The 12,563-nt window shown below is 38.2% G+C and overlaps 1 protein-coding gene across 2 annotated transcripts in view; it reads right to left on the reverse strand.

The window, feature by feature from the left end:
- UNC5C (unc-5 netrin receptor C) overlaps positions 1–12,563 on the reverse strand; it is a 385,680-nt gene that overhangs the window by 101,161 nt on the left and 271,956 nt on the right. For both annotated transcript variants that reach the window (XM_002804156.4, XM_015138825.3), the window contains exon 4: positions 10,566–10,669. In XM_002804156.4, the coding sequence (XP_002804202.2) occupies positions 10,566–10,669 (104 nt within the window). The remainder of the gene's footprint in view (positions 1–10,565; positions 10,670–12,563) is intronic.

Consider the following 12,563-nt stretch of genomic DNA (forward strand, 5'->3'; position numbering starts at 1 on the left):
GTTTTAAAATTATAACTATGCTCATGTTTTACTATTAAAAAACAGAAGACAACTATCTGGGGCAAAGTAACATAATTTTTAAAAAGGACAACTATGGCCTCTCCCTCAGTGCTGCATTCTTCATAATGGCCTGGGCAGAAGGAATGTGTCCCAGGGTGATTCATATATTTGGGGCTTTCCTGGAATGTCTGACACTAGAAGTAGTAATCATAACTATTTTCCAATATATTTAATGTATTCTCTGAGTTGTTCCTTTCCAAAATAAGCAAATTAGTGTCACAGTAAGAAAAAAATTTATGATCTGACATTCAAGTATTATTTTCTGTTCCTAACAAGAGGGGCAATATATTTGTAATCACAATAATATAGACATTATGGTAACAAAGGATGATGTTGCACCTTTGGATGATACAAATACATAGCTGAATATCATCAAGCATTTAGGAATGTGAGCCATATTCAGCAGAAAGTATAGACTTTTAACTCCACACGAAACAAAAAGCTTTATTTTAGGATACACTTTGACTACCTTCAAGAAGACTAATGTGTTGATTTTGTAAGTATCTTCCTCATACTTTTGGAATCAACACAAGCAGACACTGCTTATATTATGAAATAACTGGACTATAACTCCATCTCTTTCTAAAGTCTTGCCAAGTATGGAATGCAAATGCCAGTAAATAACAATACAAACAAAATCATTTTTTTCTCCTCAATCAGAATGCTCTAAAGTTCAGATATTATGGAAACATATAAGTAGAAACTATAATAAATTATAATCTGATTCTGATTTACATGTTTATAACACCTTCCATATGATTCTATAGGCTGAATTTTGTGATTTCTTTTAGCATAACCTTTTACATAAAGTTGACTTTTTGAGGGTTTCAAATACTTAAGAACTTGTTTATTTCTTTAGTTCAGGATAAATAAACCACATCCCTGCATTTTACCAAAAGGGCAGTGTAATTTTTTGTTGTTGTTAAAAAGGAAGGAAAGATCAATGAAAATCTTTGCAGAGATACTTGAGAGATAGGTGGACTTTGGTCAGCACCATACTAACAATGAGAGGTTCTCAGCTCCAAAAATCACTTTTGGCATCCTTTGCCCTTCTGATATACAAACTTGTTAACCTTATGATTGGTTAAGGAATTGTCTAATCATATATGTCAATAATAGAGAGCAAAGCATCTTGCAGTTTTCTTTCTTCTTATACTCTCCTGTGAAAGACAGATGTGTTGTGTCTAATTATTCACTGATTGGTATCGGGAGAAACATTAACATAATTGGCACATTTGTTCTAATTAACAGAGGGAAACTGCCACATGCCACCCAACATGAAAAGTGAGTCCAGCAACCATTAGCTAGAAAACTCCACGTCTATCAGAAAGATTACTCTGTTAAACTCAAACTGAGGCCCATCAAGTCAGAGCACAGGTTGAAAATGATATAACAGAGTGGAGAACTGTGTGCACACCTAAAAGAATGGAGATTTAGCCTAGAATCATTGTCTATAGGTACATTAATTAAACAAATGAGAAAAGCAATTAGGTGGCTATTATCAAATGTACACTCAACCAAGCCAAGCTTCTCCAAGGAGCATTAGCTAGAAGCTGGGAATCTGCCAAGTTTTACTGACTGGTTTGGAAGTGACAAATCTGAAGTTTTTGTGTATTTGTTTGTTTTAACTTTGTCCTTTACACCGGAGCTTCTCAAACTGCATTTTAGAATCACATGCAGAGCTTTAAAAAAATCTTGATAACCTGGCTGTGTATCATATCTATTAAATCAGAATCTCTAGGTGGGATATAAGCATTGGTAGTTTCTAACAATTCCCAGGTGATTCCACTGTGCCTCCACTGCTGAGAACCAGTACTGCAGAGTGGTTTGGTTTTGTTTTGTTTTCTGAGACAGGGTCTTGCTCTGTTGCCCAGGCTGGAGCACAGTGGTGTGATGATAGCTCACTGCAGCCGTGGCTTCGACCTCCCAGGCTCGAGTGATCCTCCCACCTCAGTCCCTGGAGTAGCACACACTGCCATGTCTGGCTAACTTTTATTTATTTTTTTATTTTTTGTAGAGATGGGGTTCTCTTACATTGCCCAGGCTGGTCTTGAACTCCTAGGCTCAAGTGATCCTCCTGCCTTGGCCTCCCAAACTGCTGGAATTACAGTTATGAGCCACTGTGCCTAGTGAAGACTGGTTTGATGATCTTGCTAAGATTTTGATTAAGTGTTCTGGGTCTGAGATTCTAAGCTCCCAGGTCATGATGATGTAGATAATCTATGTACCACAGTTAGAATTGCAAGGCCTTGACAATTTTTTTTTTTTAATGAGACCGAGTTTCACTCTTGTTGCCCAGGCTGGAGTGCAATGGTGCGATCTCAGCTCACTGCAGCCTCCGCCTCCTGGGTTCAAACGATTCTCCTGCCTCAGTCTCCCGAGTAGCTGGGATTACAGGCATGTGCCACCACGCCTAGCTAATTTTGTATTTTTTTTTTTATTAGAGATGAGATTTCACCACGTTGGTCAGGCTGGTCTCAGACTTTTGATCTCAGGTGATCCACCTGCCTCAGCTTCCAAAAGTGCTGGAATTACAGTCGTGAGCCCCCATGCCTGGCCAAGGCCTTGACAATTCTAAAAGATATTGACAGCTAATAGTCTTCTGTAGACTTTCACAGGTAGGTTTGGCTCTAATTGCTCCAGAGTTTGAAATCCTAGTATTATTTTCTTATTTCTCCCACTGGTGAAAGGTATCTCACCCTCCCTTGTAGGTGCTTTAAACAATCAAAACAGTTCTCTACTGTGGATAATTATGCTGGACGTTCTCTCTTGCTAAAAACCAGAGGCTACTATGTAGATTTTTGCTTCTCAGTTTTGGAATAAAACAAGTATCCATTCACTTCTGTGTTGACCACTGTGAAATATACTTTGCACCTTTCAGTAGGTTTGTGGAAGCCTGGGTATTTTTGTGCTTTAAAAAAAATGTTTGTCTTTAAGCAAGCTGAAATTATATCTTTAGACAATGGTAAAAAAAGATAGCCAAAGGATTAAAAAAAGCAAGTGGAAACTAGTGGCATTTTGCTCAGTTGTTGTTACTTCTGCAAAGGAAAGGCATTTGCCAAGAAGGGGAATTTGTTTTCCTGCTGGGGAAACACTCTCTTAATTGCACATATGTCTAGCTCATTGCTTTTGAGGGTTGAACATACATAGGCCGTATTTTAGAGGTGAACTTGTCTTGAAATCTGAAAACTTCTAAAACCTAAGTTCAACGATGAGGAGATAAAAGCATGTTGACAAATGAACTAATACCAACAAAAACCACATGAAATAAAATAACCAAAACCCAAAGTAAAATGACTATATGTAATAGCACCATCCAAGGGAACAAAATGGCATTGAAGTGTCCCTAAAAGGCTAACTTTTCCAGGGCAAAAGGGCAACAAACTGACTAATTTGTAGCTAGTTCCTAACCAGTTTTTACTATAAACTTGCCTTTCAGTATAGGTAACTCTCAGCCTTTCTTCTTACCAGTTAAAAGTGTTCAGGTCTTTAGCTAAGTCTGACCATCTTTAGAAAAATATGCGTTTTTGCTCTCTCTGACTCCATAATGAGTTTATGTTAGTGTGTGTAGGCATATAAAGAATCATTGGAAGAAATCCCCAAGCAAGGGAACTTATTGAAGAAAAACCTTTTTTGAACAAATGAAGGCCAACACACATTTTTAAAAACCCTCCTGCTCCGTGATTATGGGCACAGGTTAGGTCTTTGCCTGCTGCCTTATCTCTACTGAGATAGAGACTGTGCTCGAAAACAGCTGAGGCTTATTAACCATTGATTTTAGGTCTTCTGAAAAAAGCTCATTCTAGTGGGTCTGCTGAATTTCCACATGGAACATTTCAGTTTCTCCTCAAAGACTAAATCTTTTCTAGATTTTCATCATTAAATAAATCCATAAAGGTGTCCCTAAATCCATTCTTGCACTTCTAAAATCCATTTCCATGCAGCAGCCAGAATGATCTTTTAAAGGTATATGTCAGGTCTCGACAATTCCTTCATGTGTCCGTTGGCTTTTCAGGCATTTAAAGAAAACTCCAAATCACTTACCGTCTCTACAAGTCCGCGCCCTCGTTCCCCCTTTCCTGACTGAACGTCTTCCTGCCTTCCTCCTTGCTCACTGGTCTCAGACACACTGGCCTCCTTTTTAACCCTGTAACCAATCACCTCCTCCTGAGGGTACTTGTCCTTGTTGCTCCCATCACCTGGAGCTTTCTTACTCGGATCTTTTCAAGACAGCTCCTTCCTTACCTTCAGATCTCAGCTCCATTACTGTCTCTTCAGATACACTTTCCTTGAACTCTAAAGTCATCCTCAATCCCCAACAACCATCACCCTCTCTCATATGACCTTATTTCCTTTAACTTGTTTATCTGAAAATATCTCACTCATTTTTCTTACATTCTTGCTTATTGTTTTTCTCCTCGAGGGACTTGACTGACTTGCATTTCCTGCAACCAGAAAAATGTCTAGCACACCAAGCATCTACAGTAAATATTTCTTGTATAAGTGAATTGATGATTTTTAGAAATCTACATTTTATACTATAGGCTCAAAGCAATCACTAAGTACATGCAGAAATCAAGCCACAGATGTATAGTAAGTCAGATAAAATCTATTATTTCTTCTGCTTTAAAATGGATCTTTACATTGCTTAAACTTATTGCAATTTTAATTTGGCTTACATGGTTTCTGGGCTTGTGGTGATCTCTATGTATAACTATTAGAGGCAGATATTGGAAGAAAAATTTGGGATTTTTCCCATGATTTTTCACCCCAAAAAGTATGGGATGGTCATAATAAGGAGGTGACTTTGGCGAATGTTGATTGGACCAAAGCAAAGCTTGAAAGGTGACTGCTAGTAAGGGAACCTGATACTTTTGAAAACCTGTGTTCAAGGCTGAGAATTATATCCTAATCAAAACTCTGTCTTGTAGCTACACACACGGTAGGAGAAAATTCCAACGGATAATTACTGGCGCTGAAAGCAACATCTCCCTCCAAACTGGTATTCAAATTCTTCTTTCCTCTCTAAACTCTTTTGCCTGGAAAGAGTGTAAAGCACCTCTCCAGAGACAACATACCTGCATGGAAATTCATCAATATGAAGTTCCTATTATGGGAGAATGGCAGGGAAACGTGAAGGACCCATGAAAGAAAGTGTTCAGCAGCCATATTAATAATCAATTAGATGGAGAGCCACCTGATGCTGCACATTTGGCGGCGCCTCCAGCTGCCACCAGCTTTCTGCCCTGTCAGTATCAGCTTAAAAAAATCTGTTCCCTGTTTATCACGACTACACTCAGCAAAATAGTCTATTCTTTTGCACTTCACCCCATATTTTCCCTCTTGCTAATTAGAGATGCAAATGTTGATAAATAACATGACAGTTTCTAAGCACAACTGGGTCAATAAGTTGAACATTGTGCCCTGTTCCTCCAATTAAACTCCTATGAGAAATAGCTCAATTATAATTAGAGGAGCAATTATCCCCTTGTTAAAGGTGAAACAAATCACAGGTTTTAGAGAAAAATTCAGCTTTGCTCCTTCTGCCATGCCAACAAATCTTGTATCCATTGATGTTTTCATCCCAGTACTCTCCAAAAGAGATAATCTGATAAAGCATCTCTGAATACATTTCTGGCTCTCCATGTGACAGTAACATTTTCTAGGCATAAAATAAAATGAGCAAAGAGGGATTAATTTCATAGAGTGCTGCTATTATGCTAGTGGAATAACTCAGCACCAGTTCCATGGGTGTATTAATTTTCTTGCATCTTCAGGGAGATGGGGGGAAGGTTTATCTGTTGAAAGAAAGGCAAACGCCTCATCAGAAATGGAAGACAACAATCATATTTTTGGCTTGATCCTAACAAAAGTGTTATTAAAGGAAACACTGAGCTATATCATTTTAGAGTATTCCTGGGATTTGTTTTCCTTTCTTTCATCTAGTTTACTTGAAAATTTTAATGTTATTCTTATTAACACCTCCCTTATCGTCCTGGAACTCAAGTGTCTCCCACTCCCAGTGGCCTTGGTTCTTGGTCCTAGTGGTTTGGAACCCCACCCTCAGGGTTCAGACTGATGGAGTCTGTCATCCCACACCAAGATCTCTCAGTAGGATTGCATCTTCAGGGACGAGAAGCATCCTTTTTCTTAGAGCGTTCCATCTCCTGAGGTGCTGCCTCCGTGTCACATCCAGCAGGGTCTCTTTCTGTCATTTAGTTAAATATACTTAGAGAATCTACTAAGTGACTTATAACCTGCTGGCGTTAGAGATAAAACATGAACAAAAAACTTTTTGCTCCTTATCTCATCACGAGCTTGTCAGGCAAGAAGAAGAGTAAACAGATAAATTTCAATACAATCAGTAGGTAGAGCTATATAAAATTGTGGCATGTGGGGGCTGCTGTTTAGCCAGGCACACTGGTTCATCCATGCCAGGTATTCAATGTGGAAACAGTTCTGTATCTGTTGCTAAACTACTGAGTGCCCCTCACCCCCAGGCCCTGGCTGGCTGCCTGGGATTTCTGGATACTCTGTGACCCCGTGGCTAAAGGGTTATATCTGATATAGCACTAGGCCCCTAAGAGTCTGCTCTTGTGCTCAGGAATCCATGCAGTTATTAAATATTTGGAATAAAATCTAGATATAAAGAAAGGACTTTAGGGAGAACAGAGAAGAAGCAGCCAAGCCTAGAGTTCTGAAACTGTTGTGCTTCCTCCCTAGCGTGCCCTGTTTTCTTATTGGAAAGGGCTTAGTCTAAACAAGTATAAGGAGTCCTTGGTTGACCGCTTCCTCCTCTGAGACTGTCTTTGCCACCCTCTTTCCTTGGGCTCTGAAAAGGAGACCTACCAAGAGTAGCCTCAGGCTAAATTTCCTCTGGGAGAAAATGTAAGGGCTGGTCTAGTGTCCTGAGTCAATAAGGACTGAATGAACAATAGTAGCTTTAAAGATCAGGGTAAGGGGCCAGTCATAGTAGTTCACACCTGTAATCCCAGCACTTTGAGAGGCTGAGGTGAGCAGATCACTTGAGGCACGGAGTTTGAGATCGGCCTGGCCAACATAGTGAAACCCTGTCTCTACTAAAAATACAAAAATTAGCTGGGTGTGCTGGTGTGCGCCTGTAATTCCAGCTACTCAGGAGGCTGAGGCACGAGAATTGCTTGAACCTGGGAGGTAGAGGTTGCAGTGACCCAAGATCATGCCACTGCACTCCAGCCTGGGTGACAGAGCAAGACTCCGTCTCAAACAAAACAAAACAAAACAAAACAAAACAAAACAAAACATTAGGGTAAGGGCAGCAGCACATCACGACTTGCTATACGTAGTTTCATTAACCAATTATTTGGTAGTGTTGTTGAAAGAGCATTTCCTTATTTTAAAGCTCACAATATTGTCTTCATCTGTAGCATGTGTGGACTCCAACCAAAGTAACAAATACAGGAGAGCATCTTGGTGATTCTTAGAACAGAAGCTTCCCCTCTGTGTACCCCACAGTGCCAAGAAGAGGGGCAAGGTACTCAGTAAGAATTTTGAATTTAAGAGGTTGAGCTTGGTCTTGTGTGAATTAAAAAATTATAATATATTAATAATATCAACAATGCCTAATGTTTCTTGAGTGCTTTTGACATGTTCTAAGTGATTTGCATATATTATCTCATTTAAACCTCACGACCACATTCTGCATAGACACTAGTATTATCTCCCCTTTATGGTTGAGGAAACTTTGGTTCACAGTATTTAAGTACCTTGACTGAAGTAAAAAATGGTGATGCTTGGGTTTGAACCTGGAATGCTGTAAGAAAATTAGAAAACATTCTATGGTGGAGATTATAGGATGCCAAAATAGGGAAGAAGTAAAATGTTACTACCTTAGAAATGCCTATGCCATTATTTGTACCCAAAGTGCTATATCAAAACTAAGACTAGCATTCTTGACAAACTTACTGATTTGGAGAAAAAGGAATTACTGCTTCCTGACATTCTGCAAAGAATGTACCTGACTACTTCCTCAATAGAACTAGACATATGCTTATAAAACAAAGATCAATTGAAACAATCAGCCATATGTTCATTGAACATATTTTGCCTGACTCTTTCTTGGAATTATTTGCCTTGGAGACAAAAGGAGCACGAATCCAGTCTGGCTTCATCTTCCAAAGTCTGATCTAATTATTACAAAACACATGAGTTTTACCTGCTGGTTTTCCTTTAACATCAATGTTTCACTTTATCCTATTTTTATGCTTAAAGATTCTTTAAACAAATAAATGAAATATTAAATAATGAACACATTTATATTAGAAGGAAAATGATTGTATAATCCTTTAACTCACCAAGTTACCTTTCATCCCTTTCTTTTTTAATTTATCTGCTCCTCTTGAGCAAATGGCAGTTGTAATATGTCATGTTAAGGTATTCATTAGCTTTCTGATCTTGGTGATTTTAATAGTGTTGAAAAGAATCTACACAGGAATTTATTAGCCTGCTCTTGAGCATGTGTGTTTGATCTCTCTTCCGACTTTAAAAAATGAAAAAGAAATGCATATTAAATATAGTTCTTTGAATGTCAAATGGGTATATGATTTTTGAGCTTGCCAAGTTTTAATTGGTCTCTTCCCTAGTGATGATACAGATAGAATTCACAGCCAATTAGTTTGCAGTCATGAATCTTTACTCCTTGACGAAGTGAACTACTTTGTCGAGGACACTGAAAAAAATGAAGACATTACTAAGATCTCCCCACCTAAAGTCTTTGCAAGGATCAGTTACCTTTTAGAAGCCCTGAGCAAAAATGATGCCATGGATACCCATGTTGCTCATGATCTGTTTTGGTCTCTAAGGTGGTTTCATGGAGGACGTGTGCATTAAAATTTTAGAAATACCATTAAGAAGACATATGCACTATTGTAATTATCAAAATGAAATATTGAATAGAGAAGAGTTTCCTCCTTTCTAGTCGTACTAAATCATACTGTGTCTTAGTGCTGGGAGATAAGGTTTTGATGCCGTTGAATGAAATAGCTACTATCAAGCAAAGTCTCTGATAACAATTGGCATGAGATGCCAATTTAAGACAAAAAATAGCTCTTTCAAAGTAAAAAAAAAAGGAATTTCATTAAAGTTTCCTTTGAGTTCTTTGCATTGACTCATAGAGATATGAATGGCTATGATAGAAAAATGGAGTTATTTCATAAGGACTCTGCCTAAATTTTCAATTAATTAATTATTATTATTACTATTAAAAGAACAATCAGATGTTTGAGTTTGTTGTCAGGGGACCAGCGAACTACCTGACCCCATCTTTACTTCTTGAAAAAAATTGAAAAACTATGAGAAGTAAAATAGTTTAAGTACATTATTAATTATTAATTGCTTTTTGGACTGTGTTGAAAGTCTCAATAGTATTATTTTTCACTTTCAGAGATAGGCACAATTTCAGGGCTTAATTTTTAAAAATTCATATACATTGAACCCATATATAAGACCAAATTGCAACAACTGAAATATGCCTCTTTCAACACATGCAATAAAGAGTAAAACTTTCAAATGACTCAGTGTAGTTTGGAGGCCAACAAAGACCACCACCAAACTGGCAGCTATGCCACTTGTCAAATTAATGTGTGCTTGGGCTTGTAGGACACGGGGTCAGTTAGGGCAATAGTGTCAGATGCATATAAGTATGTCTCCTAATAATCATTTAAAGGGTAACCTGTTTTTAGAGTTTAGGATTTATTTGTTAACAAATGAAAGACACGGTATTAGTTTTCCTCAACAGTGTGATCTAAGATGATGGTGAGTGCTTGCAGTCTCTTCTGGGTCAGAGTCCTCTTCCCCAAAGAGAGATATTTTCAAAGGGCATTGTATTGTGTGGTGCTAATGAAAAGTCATGGTATGCATCTGATTTTTAATACTTCATTAGCAACCAGTAGGCTTTGTTCTAGCAGAAACAAAAAATGGAAAATGAAGGACTTGATCAAAAGCTTATAGGATGAAACTAATTGACACCTGTTACTCCTAAAACATGTTTTTATGCAAGGTGTGTGGGCATGGCTTTTAGGTATGTCTATGACTACATCATGGAATAGAAAATACATATGTTAGGTGAACAGACTCACAGACACAGAAAAACACACTGTCTTCTTACACTCACATTTTTCGCATATCAGCAAGAACAATAATAAAATTGATGGCACATTGTTAAGTCATACCGTCTCTCTCTGTGATAAGTGCCAGATAAAATAAAGCAGTACTTCTGATTTCTTGAAAGAGAATGACAAAATTAAACCAAGCTGCCCGTGGCTTTGTCCAATGGGGCATTCTAATTGACTCCCAAGTCATTAATCAGTTCCCAATCAATCTATTTTGCCAGCAGCAGGCAGTTAGGACTCCATTACCAACCATTCATCATGCCATACCCTAATTCACTGCACCATTAGCCAGGGATTAGGCCCCTGTTAGAATAACTTAGTGCCAATTGCTAAATGCAAAGAACTGTTGTTATTCACCTCAGCCACTGGGATCCCTTCAGGTGGTCGACACTGGAGTAAGACTTCCTGTTCCAAAGACACTTCCTTTCCTAGGGGTTCCTGCTCAAATGTCTTCCGTAGATCTGGAACGTAAAAGTGACAAAATACATGTCAAAACTAACTAAATAACATTTATTCATTTACAGAGAGTACAAAAAATTTTCTGACTTAGTATTTTATCTGTGCTTTTTCTGGTTTGTTTGTTTGAGACAGGATCTCACTCCATGTCCCAGGCTGGAGTGCAGTGGTGTGATCATAGCTCACTGCAGTTTTGAACTCCTGGGCTCAAGCAAACCTCCTGCCTCAGCCTCCTGAGTGACTGGGACTACAGGTGCATGCTAGCATGCTTGGCTATTTTTTTTTTTTTAATTTTTTTTGTAGAGATAGAGTCTCACTATGTTTCCCAGGCTGGTTTCAAACTCCTAACTTCAAGTGGTCCTCCCGTCTCAGCCTCCCAAAGTGCTGGATCTATAGGTGTGAGCCACGGTGCCTGGACTTGCATTTTTGTTTAACCACAGGTTATTAGTAGTTTACTAAATCTGGTGACTATATTATGTGGAAGAAATTGTGAAATTCAGAGGCTATGAACTGTTCCTACTTTAAACTTCAATGGAAGCCTTTGGCAGTCCTTATTTTAACAATTAATAAAGTTCATTAATTGCTTTTCATTAGTATTTTTTTATCCATCAATTATGATGATCACAGAGTCAAAAAAACTCCATTCTCTTGATTCTTCTACAGACTCCCTTATGTATATATATATTTTCCTCTTTTCTCACAATGGATACTATTGAAGCTCCAGTAACTCTGGAATCTTTCGATGAATACTCTAGGTGAGTTTCCGTTTCAAAGTGGAAAACAGGTATAGCTCTAATGTAAATGACGAGTTAATGGGTGTAGCACACCAACATGGCACATGTATACATATGTGACAAACCTGCACGTTGTGCACATGTACCCTAGAACTTAAAGTATAATAATAATAATAATAATAATAATAATAATAGTAAAACAAAGTGGAAAACAGAATGCTGGAATCTGTAAGGAAGAAACATAACTTCTTCAGGAGCCTCAAGTACAAGGCAGAGAAAAGAGAATGGAGAAGAGTCCCAAGATATCACTACATTTAATCATATGGCCATTCATCAATTAGAAGCCTAGTCATCTCTGCTCAAATATCCCAGGTATCTAATTATGTATTTATCTAGTTATAGTTGATATAGGGATATGCAGCTGAGTTTTGCAAACTGTTGTTAGATGGGCACAGAAATGTTAGAAGCCAGTGTGTCATTTTAAACACATCAGAGGCACATACTTCAAGAGATGGGTTTAACTAAATAATCACTGAATACCATATAATTATTTTGTTTTAATGGTTTGGCTTTAAACTCTGTATACATTTAATCTAATTTCTAAAGTTAAAAAATTAATTTAGTCATAGAACTTTGAAGCAGCATTTTTTTAAAAGTCTACAAAAATTTTATTTCATGCATGTACAGTTCAGTTCCTTCCAATAAAAAGTTATTAGAATTTTACCCAGTGAATTTTAATAAAAAATTAATGCCTCTGTTCTGTCATCCCAGGTCCCTGATGAAGACGTAAGAATCTGAGAGCGGCATTGCAGTGGACTGAACTAATGAGTGGAAATCTGAAGACCCTAGAGCAGTGGTCCCCAACCTTTTTGACACTAGGGACTGGTTTTGTGGAAGATAGTTTTTCCACTGACCGTTGGGATGGGGCGTGGTGGGGATGGCTTTGGGATGAAACTGTTCCACCTCAGATCATTAGACCTTAGTTTGATTCTCATAAGGAGTGTGCAACCTAGATCCTTCATATCCGTAGTTCACATAGGGTTCATGCTCCTATGAGAATCTAATGCTGCCACTGATCTGACAGGAGGCAGAGCTCAGGTGTTACCCTAATGCTCACTAGCCTGCCACTCACCTCCTGCTGTGCGACCAGCTCCTAACAGACCAC

Source organism: Macaca mulatta, chromosome 5 (assembly GCF_049350105.2).
Source record: "Macaca mulatta isolate MMU2019108-1 chromosome 5, T2T-MMU8v2.0, whole genome shotgun sequence".
Lineage (NCBI taxonomy): Eukaryota > Metazoa > Chordata > Mammalia > Primates > Cercopithecidae > Macaca > Macaca mulatta.